This window comes from Antrostomus carolinensis, unplaced genomic scaffold (genome assembly GCF_000700745.2).
Source record: "Antrostomus carolinensis isolate BGI_N321 unplaced genomic scaffold, ASM70074v2 scaffold2847, whole genome shotgun sequence".
In the NCBI taxonomy this organism is placed as follows: Eukaryota; Metazoa; Chordata; class Aves; order Caprimulgiformes; family Caprimulgidae; genus Antrostomus; species Antrostomus carolinensis.
Window position 1 is genome coordinate 65,590 of NW_010325149.1, and position 16,949 is coordinate 82,538.

General features: G+C 38.6%; 1 protein-coding gene across 1 annotated transcript in view; it reads right to left on the reverse strand.

Annotated features, from left to right (window-relative positions):
• The window catches only part of LOC104527393 (dynamin-3), a gene marked incomplete at both ends in the record, with an annotated part of 141,373 nt that overhangs the window by 58,531 nt on the left and 65,893 nt on the right, over positions 1-16,949 (reverse strand). The window contains 1 exon segment of the mRNA XM_010171109.2: positions 8,746-8,855. Within this exon segment, the coding sequence (XP_010169411.2) occupies positions 8,746-8,855 (110 nt within the window).

The following is a 16,949-nucleotide window of genomic DNA, read 5'->3' on the forward strand; positions in this document are numbered from 1 at the left end:
GTGAGGCCATGTTCTCATTGTCATCTCTAGAGCAGCAAAATGGGATGTTACACACCAAAGAGAATGCCATAAAACAGGATACCAAGAAGCAAAAAGATGAACTCTCAACAATACAAATCTTGTGGATATTTAGGCGTCTTTATATCTAAAGGACTGCAGAAACAAAACAGATACAATAAATGGGAACATGCCTAGAAGTACAATTTGTGTGCAACATTTCCCTTAAATATTTAACCTTTTTTAAATGTGAACACATAAATGGGGAATCTGTGTGCAAAACTATAGCTATATAACACATCTACAACATCTGCCTATGCTGCTTCCTCCTGTAGAGTCCCATCACTGTAATTTAATATCCTGAATAGTACATGAAAATACATCTATAGTGGCATTACTGGAATTTACTATAATGCTACTTTATTTCCAGAGCGAAAAATACAAAAGGTTACCATGTGTTATTTGCAGATTTTATCATACTCTAGATAAATAAACCTCAAGAACTGCATTCCAGAAAAAACACAACATAATGGCTTACGGAGACAAACAGACAATTGGACTAAAAGCATCATTTCCAATTCCAGAATGCTTCCACACTCAGGACATACCTTCTTTAGGCCAGGCCCATTACTTGGAAGTCCAGCAGACACCCAACAAATTCTTCACTTTATTATTACCTTTGTTTCCAACATACTGGATTCCTTTCCCTCACATATTTTGGGGCCCAAAGTGAATTTTCTAGTGCAGAAATGACCTTTACATTGTCCATAGATATTTATTTAACCCCTCCCATCACAGAATAATCCTAACACGAAAATGCAGGAATGAAGTAAGGTATTTGAAAGCGTACAAGAGGAATCAGGAAAGTGCCAGATATGTTTGAATACTGAGCCTAGTTGTAAGTTACTGAGATTCCCGTCTCACTAGTCCTGAAGCCTGAGCTGTCAATATTACACAGAGAAGGTTTAATTGCCCATAAAACAGCAGAACTATACAATCCAGGACCAACAGGTGAATAACACACACCCGAAAATCACAAAGAAAGAATTTTCTAGTTGCCTGCTACAGTGGAGGCAATAAAACTTCTTTACGGTGAGGGTGACAGAGCCCTGGGACAGGCTGCCCAGGGAGGGTGTGGAGTCTCCTTCTCTGGAGACATTCAAGACCCGCCTGGACGCCTTCCTGTGTGATCTCATTTAGGTTCCTGCTCTGGCAGGGGGATTGGACTGGATGATCTTCTGAGGTCCCTTCCAATCCCCAACATTCTGTGATTCTGTGTTTCCCTCTACGGCAGTTGCATGTCAAAACCGCTTGCTACCTGAGCAAACTCAACTGGCTAGACCTCATCATGTATAGTATCTCTTGCAAATTCATAACACTAAGATAAGGTTGAATATTATCTCCAACAAATCTGGAAAGATTTTAAGGGCAACCACTGTAGACACATTACAAACCCAGTTAATAGGCGTGAATTTATATTAATGCATATCCACATTTTAACCATATGCATAGAACAGCTTTTAGATTGAGTTGGATCTGGAACATCTAATTAGACAAAGATGTACTGTATAGGCAAGTAATTCTTTTATATAGAGGGGAAATACAAACCAAGATTAAATGAAGAAGCATTTATTCTTGCCAATATAGGAGGAGACAGAACAGCAGTTATGGAGCCAGAATATTCGAGAAATTTTCAGAATTGTGCCTATAAGTCACTTTAATCCTCCAAAGAACACAAAGCCACATTTAACCTCAGTAGTCACATTGAAACAAGTGTATCTACTCCCAGACTGAACGATAAAGGAATATCTTATTTTACAAGGATTTCAAACAAGTATCCTTATAATGTCAAATTATTTTTTGGTAAATGTCAGGTCTTTTTATTAGGATGCAAGCAAAATTGGAATGAACATTAGAAATCTAGAACTAAATGCAAGTCAGCCCAATTTTATTCCATGAAAAATACATAAGATTCAATCCTTCAATTTCAGTCAAATTAGGAGTATCTAAGTCATGCAGAATATGGGTTTCATAAACAGTCACCTAAAATGAAAAAAGGAGAAAATAACAGAACCCAGATACTCCAAATATATGTGCACAATCAGGAAAGATAATATTTCATTAAATTCTACTGTATGTTCTCTACTTACTCAGCCTGCAACTCCACTGTATACACTCTGCCTATTCAACCTTAGTCTTAGGCTACCATTTTAGACACCTGTAATTCCACAATCGCTAGTCTAAATATGTGCACATTTGTCATATAAGAAAGCTCTACTAGAAGCTCCACAAACCATATATTTTAAAGAAACAAAAATGACCATCTGCTCTGAGTTAACAGCAACAGCTAACATTTCCTATCAAGGTGCACCATTTCAGATCAGTCCAATGTGAACGGTAATTGAAGTTAATTACACACCTCTGAAGGCTTTTTCCTTAATATCCAGAAAAGCCAAAGAGACAATCTCTGAAACAGTGCCATGAAATAATAGCACTTAAGGATTTTACCACCTAACTCATGTAAGTGACCTCCCAGACGTGTAAGGATCTTTTCAAGTTTGCACACACAAATCCCACACAAAACCAAACAATTTTAAGGTGAAAATGAACAGCAGATATGCTGATCAGTATACGGCCAAGCCTGGACAATGAATATCTAGAGTTCTACATGTAATCCAGAACAGAAATGCAGCCAAAACTAACATCACATAGGCCAAAACCTGCAGCAGTAACAGTAACTGGCACTAAAATATTCCATAACTCCCTGGAGAAGAAGGTTTGATCCTTTTTGTGGTGAGGGGTGGAAGCCTGTTTGGAACCTGCCTTGTGGCCACACAGAGGCAGAAGCTGCTCACAGCTGTCAGTCCCTCATCACGCCTGGAGGTAGCATGTCCCCTGCTCCAGTCCTGGGCGTCCCTGGATGGGGCAGTGGGATCCAGACCTTGCTGGGTTCACAGAGAACGAGCGAGGTGAAGCTGTCCTGCAGGCTGAGTCAAGTTTACCAGCCACGACTTAGACCATGGCAGGTGTCACTAGTGTTTCAGATACCACACAATCATTTAGGGAATTTTCTTCAAATACAGTGTAACTTTCATATTTAAGGTATGGATTTGTGACTGCTGTTTCCTTTCTCTGTGACCCCCCCTTTTTCCTCTGTAATACCAGTTTTAAACTTCAGTAATTGCACCACCTATCCACCATACTATGTTTTATTTATCATACAAAGAACTTTTGTCAATAATGACAAAAACTAAATACTCCAGAAAAAACCCCCAACCTTTTTAATTTTTTTAAATTTTTTTTAAATAGAACAGACTTGGGGGATAAAGGCCATCCATTCCTTGGGTTTGTATATTTTTCCTGTTCTTAAATATTGTACTCATCAGCATCTTAGAAGTTTGTTTACAAATGTTAGCAGCTTTCTTCGGGATTACATTTGTGGGGTTTTTTAATTAGATAGATTCACATTCTTCCATTTCTAACAGAGAGGATTCTGAATAGCTTAGCCCAGCTCTTCCTGGGGCTTAGCTTTCTGAGTAATTCAAAAACAGTAACTAAACATACATCTCATCTTAGGCTTTCTCCTTTAGCCTGGCTTCCATCCAACACCTCCTCTGACCCGGTCTCCTTTCACTAGTTCCCTTTATTTTGGCTCTTGCCCAATTTCCCTTATATATGGATAGCAGTTAACCACTTGCTGTCCATAAGAAGAAATTCAGTACTTAAAGCTCTAGTGCATTTGGAGTCCATCCCCTTCTACAGCAACACTCGGACAACAACGTGCACCCAAAATAAATATCGTTATACCTTTCACTTAGTTGACACAGCATACTCTCCTGGGTCCTACTAGACAACACAGTTTCTTGTGCAATATGATTCCTGACAGTCAGAGTGTACTCAGGAGCCAGTAGCCAGTCCCATTGCGTGCCCTCAAAACTTCCTTTTGATTGCTCTCCTCTTGCCATTCATCTGTTTCTCAGATTAAGGATCTGTTTCTACCATGAGCCTGTCCCAGGCAGTCAGCTCTCATGCAGGGATGGTAGGTTCTGCCATGCTGCTGCATGATTATTGAGAAGCATTTAGTTCTCAGGAACCTATTCTTGGAAAAGCAAACAAACAGGAACAGTTCTGTGCTTTGAATTTGTCCCTCACATTCCCCCATCATACAGAACCACAGAGGTGAGGAAAGCAACACCATTATTCAGTTTCATCTGGATCCTGGTTGGCAGGAAAGTAAAAGACAGGGAGAATTGGTGGGATCTTCCTCTGCAAGGAAGGGATAATTTCACTTACTGGTTCTGCTTTTAGGCTCCAAGGAAAGGAATGAGTCTGAAGAGGAACAGAGCTTCCTGCTTAAGAAAGACTACTGATAAGGTATCCTCCACCAGGTAACTCCTCCTCATTGTAGAGTTGCTATTCCCAGTAGTGGAAGGAGAGGATTGAAAATTCACCAACTCAACAAACACTTCAGCCTACTACCATTTTATAAACCCAAGAATCTTTACCTACTAGAATCGCTTCTCCCACAAAAGAGAAAGAATTCACCTCTTCAGACTTGGAGAAGAAGTGGAAACAAACCTTTTTCTCTGCATGTAGCAAAAGAAGAGAGTTTTTACTCATCATTCCTCCTTTACTTAAAAGAGAAGTAGTATTTAGATTGAGTTGTAATACAGTAATAGAATTTATTGACCAATAAATAATGAAAAAAGTGCAACTACTCTACTGCAAAGGCAAAGGATTACTTCAGAATAATACAAAATCTAGTAAAATAGTGCCATGTGGATCCTGTAGTCAACTGGACAAGACCATGAGAAAAAAATGACTGCTTGTCCTTAATTAGGGAGAGATAGGACCATTGCATGGATTCTAACGGGAGGCACATTGAAGACTACAGTTTTGTCCCAGACTACGGTACTTAACTAAAATAAAAAGCACCAATCAGCAAGTAAATTTTTACAGAAAATATGTGGGAAATAGGCAAAGTGTTTGGAATGAAATCCTAGAAGGAAAGTAAACTTTCTGGGATGGACAGAATTTGTTTTGTTTGTTCTTGAACTCTGGACAAGTCTTACACATTCATCAATGAGGACATCACAAGTTAATCTACCGTATGTAAGCACAGGTGCTGACAAAATCCTCTCTCCTTCATTCTTAGCTCTGCCTAAGAAAGTCAATCAGTGGCTACATCTACACAACTTCACATTATGTTCTACAGCAGTATTGCAAACATTAGTTTCTTTCCTACAGTATAATTATTTTCAAATACTTGTAATATATTTGATCTCTTCTCCAGTCTAAAAGACTTGCCAGCAGTTTACTATGGAGAAAAGGATGGTCAGCACAAACTAGCACTCACTTTCTTGGCAGCTTCAGGTTTAGACACGTACTGCTTGACCCTACAGCTCAACTTCATTTGCTTAAAGGCAGACTTATGTAGATGGACATGGCCAAAAATGATCCAGGAGTCAATGGGAACTCACCCCAGTATACTTTGCTTTAATATCTAGTACTGCTAAGTTAAGTAAACTAGAGGAGTCCATCTCCAAAGGTCTTCCATGGCATCTATAAATTAAGTAGATGGGCCCACTCAAAAACTTTAAATAAATCATTAATTTGCTGAAAAGCAAAACTCAGTCCCCCATTGTTTAAGAAATACTATATGTTTCACACCAAGAGTTTTCTTTTTTGTTTTTCCTTTTAAAAATAAATAATTAAAAAGTAACAGGAAAAGAATTTAATTATTTCACAATGCAGCCTTTTCATAAACACATAATTATGTTCATTTCATGAGAATTTATCTGCACTGTGAAATCAATCATCACAGTCTCCATTTACTATACATTACCAAGTCACATTTGATTCCTGTCAGAGAAATGTTGACTTCTGCAGTAAATCAAAGTGACAGATACTGTTAGTTTCCTTCTGCATCTATCCCCAAGCCCCAGCTAGCTCAAGATGGTTTTTCCTTCTATACAGTGAAATGAGCATTTTCCTGGTAACTATATTTCAGAACTGGAAAGGTTTTCATAAATGGAAAAAATGCAGTGCATAATCCAGGAAACTATTGAAATGTACAGTATCAGAAACATATGGCTGTAGCAAATACCTATGCAGTGAGGGGCTGGGAATGAAAAAGAGAACAAGCTTATTAAAATTTTTCTCCTAAAGGAATTTTGCTTGAAAATTAAAATACTTATAATGAACATTAAGAAAGTTTGCATAGTTGACTAAAAGAAATGCTGCAGATTATGAGGGGGGAAAGGAAAAAAAAAAAAAGGGGGAGATACAGAATAATCTCTATGCTATCATGGAAGCTGGAACAGATGATTTTGCCTTTGTTCTTTAATGATCTACATCTTAAATAGCAAAATGGTTCCATAACCAGAACCCTCAGCAGGCAAACTCAGAAAGAAAAAGCTGATTTATTTCTCAATTGCTAAGGTTTTTTTAATTAAAAAAACCAAACACCACCCCCCCCTCCAAAAAAAAAAAAACCCAGCCAGAAACTAAGTACATTTTAACATGAACTTCGAAAAGCAACCTGTATTTACACCCACCCTACCCCCCATTCAGAAACCAAAAATCAACAGATTATCATGAAGTAAAACTACGAGACTCCTTATTTCAACAGATCTTTACCAATTCACTGTTTCAGTTTCCCTAAGAATCTGAGACAGGGAACACAGTCCCCAGCTGAGGGCCAGATCACTCTACTCAAGCCCCAACATCCCTGCTTCTTCTGACAAAATCTATGAATTTAATAAACAGTGGAAACTGATACTAAACTTGTTTTGACCAATTTGTGCCAGCAGGCAGATTTTTATAAATATGAAAAAATCAGCTGTTTTATAGTAATAGAGAAATTGCTGTTGTAATTAGAACTCAACAAATATTTCTTCAAGAACAAGTTCTGCCTCCTTTTAAGCTGAAAGACTCTCTTCATAAACAGCTTCTCCCAGGGCAGTTATTTTGTCATCTTATCACTGTGTTGTCATGTCTTAACATGCCCATATACATAAGGATGTTTTTAGAGCAGCTTGCAGATGCTGGAGGGTCTACTCACAGCCCAAATGGGCAGGGTTATTACAGACATGGCAAACATTTAAGACATCCATTTCTGAAACCCTTGCTGTCCAGTGTGTATGAAGATTCAGTGAAAGTGTGAATAGGCAGCTATATAAGACCCAAATAAATCCCAAACTTGCCAATAGAAATGCCTGTTTCTCTTGGATTTTCACAGCAGTTCAGTGATCAATACTTAAGACTATTAAAATATTCAAAGCCATTAGCCAAAACAAAGGAGAAACAATAAGCTAAAATCAACGGATTTCTCATGGAAGGAACTTAATATGTACAAGCTGATATCAAGCCACAAAGTTATCTTTCTTGAGAGATGTATGTGCAATGTTGGGACGATTCACACGTATCTATAGCAGAATAATCAGAATTACATTCATTTTCAGCATGTGAAGATCATCTATGTTTTCAAAAACATGAAAAGTTTTTCAAAGGTTTTTCTGTGCTCCAGAAATGTAAGTGGTCAAGTGTTTGAAATCTTATTCCCAGCAAGTATGTGTGCGGCATACTTTCAAAGGGCATCTCCTGGCAGACAATGTCCACATGTAGGCAGGCTGAGATGTCAGCAGATGTAGGCAAAGCCTTCATGGGGTAGTTCAGAGCGAGACTCACATTGCATCCTCATGTTTCTGGGGCCAGCAGAAACTTGACAGCCCAGAAATCCTGTACTTTGCTCTTGCTTTGCAGGAGGGAGGGGCATTCCTTGCTTCTGAAAGGACTATTTCTGGTCAGTTCAGGAGCAACAACAGCTGGCTCTGCAGGGAGCCACATCCAACCCTCATGATCTTGAACAACATCTGAATGTACTGTCAAGCTGTGGCAATGCAAAGGGGGACTCAGTGCGAAGGGACTTAGCAGAAGACAAGACAAAAACACAGGCACCTCTCCATGCTACCACTACAATTAATTTTATTTATTTTCATGAAAAATAACTTAGAGAAACTGCACCTTATCTGCTGAAATGCAATGCCACTGAGAGTGCAGCAAGGCAAACGCAACTCTCCAGTAAATAAATAAGTAAATGAAATTACAGGTCACTTGTATGTCTTTAAGTGTTTTCATGTTTCCTTGACTTATTTGTGCACAGTAATCTGAACTGGCTGTGCATCAGGAGTAGGCTTCCTTAGAGTACCCACACCACTTAAATCAGAGGTTGGAGTCTGAAAGGAAAAGTATGAGGCAAACACTACAAAGCAAAGATTCCAATTAATTAGGGAAATCTCATTTGTTCTCCATTCAGCAGTATTTAAACTCACACAAACAATGGAATGACTCCCAAGATTACAGAGAAGCAAGATTTTCCACTGGAGAAAGTGAAAAGCAATGATGCTTTTGTGATTTACACCAGCTGAATCTGGTCACAAGGTACAGAAGTCGTGAATGTTTTGGTAAGCCTAGGTGATTGCCAAACAAAACAAAAATAGGATCAGGAGATGATTATTCAGCCATACGTAAGAACTAGATGACTAATCATGGAGTTGTTTCACCCCATGAGTGGCTAGGAGGACACTAACCTTTCATCCCATGGTTATGCAACAGCAAAGCAGCAGATAAATCAAGATCTTTGTTCACTCAAGATAGTAGAAATACCAGAACTGCACTTCCAGTTATTAAAATGCTCAGCTAGATACAGTTTTACAGAAGTATTTCCAGAATAGTACATTTTCTTACCTCTGTTCCGTGTTAAATAATGCAAAGATATGTTTGCTAGACATGAAGCTCTTTTCAACATCTCGCACTTTCAAGTTGTCCAAAGGAAGCATATACTTCTTCTCTTTTTCCTGGGAAAAAACCAGATTAAAACAACATTATATGGGAAGTCTCAAAGAAGTCTGATCTCAGCAAGGTCTGTTTAGTTGGTAATGCCTTCAGTACATTTATTATTGTAAGGGAATCTCCAAAATGTCTGCTTATCTTTCATAGACATACCTGCAACAGAAATGAAACCTCAATTCCAGTTCTGTTTTAAAACATTTCCTAGTTAAAAAAAAAAATAAATCTCAAACACATAAGTATCTACATTCATTATTCTTCATTTTTCTGAACTATAAAAAGGGTCACACTTAACTAAAACGAAAGTATGTAATCAGTGCAGAATTCTTCTCCCATGTCTGCGTAGCAAATGGAGTAACCTGTGACATAAAATTAATCTCTATCTAGAATTACTATTATTATTTAGGGGTGGCATTTGATGATCCCAGGGATAAATTTTCATTCTTCCAGTGGAAAATACAAAAATCATACAAAACAATCAAAATCATGCAATCATCAAGGTTTCACATATACCACACACAAACAAAACCAGACTCTAATCTAACGAGCTTGTTTCTCCAAACAGTAGGAATGACCTATTCACTCTTGCTGTAAGTCAACTCCTCCTGCATTTTAATCACAACTCTCATTTACAGCACAATCACTGTAATTTCACCTTTTCTAGGTTTCTTGCTTCCTGTCACTCCAAATTCAGGACTAGCAACGCTCTCAAGCTACTTTATGATGTTAGAACAAAAAAGCCCTACGATTATTAGCTGTTCCCATTGTGTTAAACTTCCTTGAAGTTCTCATACTGATGGATTAACGAGGGCAAACCTCTCCATTTTATTTTGCAAATACACCTGATGCTAAGTAGAAGAGATCCAGAGACAGGCGGGTCAACACTTGCATACTTACACCCCCATTCTGGTTTTACACATCATGACAAAATTGCTCACAAGGGCACTAACAGTACAGAGTTTAAGAGCTTTCAAAGGCCATTAAGGTAGTGTTAAGGCTGGTGCCATTACCATGGCAGCAATGGAGGTGGAGAGGATTTATGCCCTGGAATTTGTGCAGTGGATACCAAACGAGGTTCTTGTGAATTTGGTTACCCAATGACCTTACAGAAGTTCAATAAATCACCAGAGTTGGAAAGCTTAGGATTCCTTCGCAGTCCCTTATCTGCCAACATGAAATAAGAGTGCCTAGTCTCTGTCTAGCCATCATCAGAACTAGCTGTAGAGACTAGCACCCACTGCACTTGCTGGAGAATTGTGAACTGGGACATCACTTACAGTGGTTGGCTCAAGTAAGAAATATGCATGTGATAATAGTTTATCATATGCCATAAAAGAGGGCAAAAGGGACAAACCAAACTAGGACTCATTTTTCTCAATACGTATTTCCCAGAAGAAATACACAAAAGGAACTTCTACTGTGGAGAAGTGGAAGAAGTCCTAGGTAGACTGAGATGTGTGTACTGTGAGGGCAGATGCAATTCAACTTGGCTAAGCATCAGCAGATTGCAAAACTAAACTGGATGAGAACATACCTAAGTGAAATTATAAAAAGAGAGTGATGTGTCCAACAATGGCTCGCTTTCCTAGACAGCTTCATAACAGGCCTCAGTAGAGGAAAAAGCATATTTCAAAGGCCTTTGTGGAAAAGTATGGTTTCTACTGTCTTGTTTTGTTGAATATAAAAGTTATCAAGTCCAGTGTGGGAGTATTACATAAAAAGTATCTGATGGATTTTCACACTGCCTCTAGCTTAGCCGTTCTAGAAATTACTACTCACAAAAGATCTTATATACATATATTCTTCAATCCCTCATCCAACAACAATTCCAACAAAGGAGTCTAGTGCCAGTCGATAGCTATTTCCCACAGTTCGTAACTGTATTCTGCTCCCAGGGAACACACGCTTTCTGAACCTTTGGGGTTCTCCCTGAAGGGAGAGGATACTGTCATCTATTCAGTAAGTATGACCACTGAGATAAATAAAACTAAGCAAAGTAAACTCGTAATTTACCAAAAAAAGTAAATAAATAGTAAATGAAACTAAATAAAAAACTTACAGACCAGATACTTATGCATAAAAACTTGAAGTACACTGTCCTCTAATAGTGATTTTTATTGGAATGATCTGTTTTGATATATTATATATTATAAAGTTATGTCCTAAATAGTTCTTGGAGCATGTAAAAGGTAACGATGTGTTAGCTTTGCTGCCGTGACAAAGTGACACATGCATGAAAAACAACCCAGTGTATAAATTCAGGAGAACACATATTAAACTCTATATTAAAAGCAAATATTCATATTTTTTTTTTAGTTGAAATCTAGACTGCCTGGTAATGTAAGATACTCTGTTTTCTATTTCAAACATTTAAGACAAGTTATATATATTTAAAAAAAAAAAAAACTTTTGGGAAGAAATATCAATGTTATTTATTCCATCATAACTAACAAAAAAACTAGATAAGCCTATTTTTTATTCTTTAAAACTTACCTTTCTCTATTACAGAATATGCTTACAATGATTTACTATTCAATTACCAGAAATTTAAGAACTTTCTGACCAAGTGTTTGTTCTGACAGACGCTATTTACTGACAAACCAAGCAACCACAGATGAGTAAAAATAGAAACTGATGAAAAAAACTGTACTAAGAATCTGATTGTCTAAACAAAAATTCCACAAGGAGGAAAGTTTTATAAATGTTCAATGCCAAACTGTGAGAAAGTGTTTCTTCTGTAGCCACCAGGAAAAAGGAAATGCCTACTGAAGGCTAAGAAGTGGTTGGTATTTATTTACATGGCCTCCTACCCACATGCTGAGACAGAGCAGTTTCCAAGAAAGGGAAATCATAGGGTGCCTATGCTCGAAGCTAACAGAGACAGCATGTTACATATGGGAGATCAGACCTAACTACTGCTTAATTCCAGGAGAAATATATTACCGCAACATTAAAGCATGACAGCAAAACCTATAGCAATATTTTTTTCAAAGAAAGAGGAAAAAAAATTATATATAAATGGAGCATGAGCTAATTCAACAGCATGAGTCCAACATCATTTCAGCTTTAGCTCAATTAATATTATGTTATGGCAGGGCAAAAAAAGCTCCAGCCAGAACTATCTGTGCACGTTTCCCATCCTGAGAGGCTGACGGCGTAAGAAACGGGGAATGTATGAAGCCTGGGAGGAATGGGGCTAGGCACACTTCTACAAGTGACGACATGCACATAACTGTGGGTCCAGTTTGTCCCCCTCAGCATTTGTTCTGTTTTATTTATAGATCTTTATTTTTATAATGGGGCAGAGAACTCAAGCGTGACATGAGGGGAAAAACCAGCACATGCTGATCTCATGTAGAGACTTTGCCTCTCTTTTTCCTATACAGAGTAAAGGAGAAGGAAAAAGTGGGTGGTAGCATGGCCCGTTCCTGTCTCTGTGACATGAAAAAACCAAACCCATAATGCACCTTAGAAAAACAAACCAACCTACTAGCCTGGGGAGGCCTTCCCACCCTGGAGACGATGTTTCACCACTCGTGGGCACAAGTAGCACTCACATCCTTAATGGACTAGTTCTGTTCTCTGACAGGCAAGCAAGCTGCCAGGAACTGACAGCATGATGTAAATATGCCATATTACAACTGCCCCTTCCTTCTGCAGTGTTTAAATGTACTAAAAATAAATACTGCTGAAGTCCAAAATGGCACAAGGGATGCAAAAAATACAACAGCAGCTCTCCTCCCCCCAAGCAAGGTCTCAGCCAGCACTTCCAAGTTAATGAACTTCATTTTCAGCCAGAGGCAGAAATCATTCTCTGCTTTTGGAACTTTGTAGACTCTGTCAGAACAGCAGAAGAAACCCTGGACACAATGTCAGCTAACTGGATTATAAGGGGAACAGAATTCTTTGTCTCCAAGAAAATAGATTGTTAAATTACTTCAGCTTATTCTAGTTATCAAAGGTGATTCTTATTTTTATTTGTCACTTCAAGATACCTGCTGGACACCAGCAGCACACAGGACAAACTGCACTCCCCATTTTGTATCCTGAGGAACAGAAGCAAAATTTCTGCAGGACAATTCAAATATATGATGCTCAGATTCTGAAAGACAGTCTGAGCGTTGACCTAATCGCACTTTCAGTTATATCACTGAGAATTGAGTCAGTTTGCTCACCGTTTTGTAATGCTTTTTAGAACATCAGTTTCCAAATGAGGGGTCATGACACCAACCAAAACCTGTCTATGCTGACTGTGGGGACCACAAGTCCAGAGAAATCCAGCTCCCAACTGGAAGTGCAGGTCACACTGGAAAAAATAGAACAAAGGCTGTTTTACAGCAGGATTTGTTCAGTGCTTTGCAGTATCCTGCAATCAGGGTGCTGAAATGTGTAGGTGGAAGACTAAAGTCAACCAACTACTTGGCAAAGCAGTTAAGCAGCAGAGAGAGAAAATAATACCCAGACAAAGATGCTCTATGGTACTGTTCTCTTTTAGATGGCTGGATTGCTACCCCCTCATTTTACAGACGGGAGCAGACACAAACAGCAGTGGCTTGTGAACCTGCTGAGTCAGTGTAATCTATATTAAAGAAAGAGGAAAAAAATAGGAAGTGTGAGGAAATGCTGGTGGTGGGCTGAAACTATGCCACTTGACTCCTGAAAAGGAAAGGCTCAGACTTGTTTATACCTAGGAGCTGCTCTTGCTGCAAGTGCGGAATAGTCTACTCTGTGGCATCTGATGAAAATGCAAACTATTAATATATACCTCACAGCAACTTTTATAGTATTTAAATCAATATTCAAGACTTAACCATATTCTAACTTCAAATACACCCAAGAGAATTTTACTGTGTTTCTATTTCAGTTTATTTTTCTCTCTCAGTTTAGAAAGCCACACAGCATCTTCACAATGGTCTCTGCTTTACCACACTTGACTTTAAAGCATACTCTGAAAAATGAAGCATGAGATATTTTCATATTACTGCAAACTTTTGAAGAAAAACAAGGCAAGTTATTTTATTACAGATGACTTAGCAATGTGGGATTCAGGCCTGAACATACTCCTGGCTACAGCTGTAGAAAACATAATTCTAAACTGTCCATAAAATCAAGAAGGAGCTGCTTTAACAGAAAAACAATGCATACATAAACATTCTAACATTTTATGAAAAGCATAAGAATATAGCAAAAGAATACTTAATAAGTTGCAGATAAGACCATATTTCTTCCACCTATGCACTTCTCCCTCCAGACTTCTACCATCAACTCCTACATGGTTTTAGCTGTTGACAAAAAGCCAAGAGTTTCTTTCTTTGACCACTGAAACCACATTCAAACCACCATGGATTCTGATTCTCCAGTAATGCCAGCCACACGGGCGGCAAGAAGCACTCTCATATGTACAAGTGATTTCCTACATGCTCAAGTGAAAGTTTCCAGACAAAAACTTTAGGCAGAAAATTAAAATAGTTTTATTATCTCACTCCTCCATGGGCAGGTGGATTACACTTCCATGATGCACCCATTCCCCTTCCTGCTGTGCCATCACCATGGGCCAGGAGAACTCTGTAGCTGTGCTACACCACAAGGGATGTATGTTACCTAGACAGAAGTTTTATTACATCTATCTGAATTGACAAGAATAATCCAGTATGACATGTTAGAGAACTGTCGCATATAGGTGTATATATATAATTAAATATCGACAATGACACAGAAGAACCATTATGCAACATGTAAGAGAAACGATTCTAGGAAAATGCTAAAGAATAAAACGTGAGCTTCAATTTGAAAATCTAAAAACAAATTATGGCAACAGCCTAGGGTGGTAATTCAGACTATTAGAAGAAAGCAGCACAGGTCACAGAACACAAATTCCAGATCTTATATTCCCCTCAGTGTTACAAGATTTTACCCTCTGCCATGGCGGAGATCATTAATTCCCTATAAAATTCAAAGCTGAAAATACCGAACTTGAAACTGCAGCTGAAAAAGGAAGATCTGATGATAGAATCAAGCTATTTCACGTTTGAGCTAGTAACTTCGTAAATTTTGCATTTCTAATATCTTTTCTAAGCAATTATGAGCACTCCTGGCACTTCTGATTTTAAGGCAATCTTTCCTAACCTTTTCTTTACACATCTACTTGTTTTTCCTAATCTTTTGGTACCTTTTCTCACAACATATTATTTAAAAAATTCAAGAGGTACATTATATCTCTGGTGTTTCTTCCGAATTTAGCTATGTGATTAAATCTGATGCTAATGTTAAATCAGTCCTTAGTCTTGTCATTCATTTTACAGTGTGTTATTCATCTCCCATTCTCTCAGAAGAACCAGCATTAAATTTGTTTCTGCACTTCCGTTCTGCCCAAACTTCTACAGGAATAGAACCACAAGACCTCACAACTCTGTATTTGAAATACTTCATCCTTTCAAGAAACAGTCACATCAGATGTCTTTCTTAAAAGGAGTATATTATCCTGCTACATTCCAAGACTTCCCAGGACGCCAATACAGGATCTTCCTACATCACTATTTTGCAGCTCAGCTGCCCAACTTTAATTGATGGTTTACAGGGAGCTGAAGCTGCAGCTTGCATTCATGCAGCACACACCATAGTAGAACCTCACAGCTCACCTGCTCAGAGTTGGACAGCCCCAAGTCACTCCTCCTTCTTGCCTGGAGGAGAGGATGGGCACAGCACACAACAGACAACCAGAATCCTTGGGGATTGCTGTGCTGACCAACCAAGCTGGTCCTTAACTGGGAGCTAACAAACCTGCCACATCAAGCTAACCCCACGTGCTTGCTGCCTGCACAGCAGTCCCCACGTTATGATACCCCGAAAAACAGTTTTCCCATTGTCCATCTCTCATTTCCCTGAATAATGAAGGGTGGCTGAGCAGGCATCCCACTGTATTAGTGCAGAGCTTCAATGGTTGATTTAAAAAAAATGATAAAAAAACAATTCCAGTTATTAAACTGGTACTCCCTGTGTCTTTATATAATCAGTGCATCAAACAGAACTGTAAAGTTTTCTGGAATATATAACAAATTCAACATGATTTAAGATTGCCCCTCTTCAATAGAGGTGTTTATTATCACAAGTGAAAGGGCTGGTCTTTCACTGGTCTGTGCTGTGGGGGTGTGCTGTCAGTAAAAGGATCAATCTGAGAAAGAGTCTGATGAAGAGGAAATCTCTGTTTAGCTCCTATTAGTTAGGATCTTGAAAGGTCATTTTGAATTTGGGAAATCTTGTCTGGGAAAGAAGCCAGCAATTCCTTCTGAACTGAAGTGGTGCTGGCATTTAAAACTGAAAGAAAGCCCCGACTGATGAACCAGTTGACAGTCTGGAAAAATTCTGTTGGTTATGTCTAGTGGCTGCTCTTAAAGTAGAGGGGAGAAAAAAGTATCTTTTGACCTTTTTATCCCTTGCAATGAAGCCTGCTTGTCACAGCTTGTTTTTTTCTACTGGTGCTCAAGTTTTTATTTCACTCTTCACCTACAGCAGATCATCCCACAATCACAGTGGTTTGTGGGAGCGGCAGTGCAGGAGGAAGGGCTTTGGAGCAGCATGTCTGTGCTGGCAGAGGGCACTGAGTGACAATGACATACCACATCCTGAGAGATCTGGCTTTTCCATTGGGTACAGCTTTCCATTCATAGAGTTTACAATTTTGCTTATTACATATATATGTGTGCATATAAAAATACTTGTATACACATACATGTACACACATATATGTTTTGGTGGGGGGATTTTTTTGTTTATTAAAGGAAAAACATAATTCCTGAAACCTGTTCTCTTTCAACAGAAGCACAGCTGAGATTTCAGTCTTGAGAAGGTGATGATCTGGGTGGATGAACCTTTTCCACTTCTAATGACCTCTTTCATTAGGAATACTAAGATAAGATTTAAAAAAATCTGTAAATTTAACTGTATTTTCAGCTTCCTGGACTCCCTTAACTTGCACATAAAAAGCAAGCCTCTCACTGGCAGGTGAAGAAGATGCACCTTTGCAACAGCACCCTGGTTTTCTGCTGGAAAGCCGTTTCTTAAAACCCTTCTAGCTTTTGAATGCATTTCAGTTTCTAGATAAT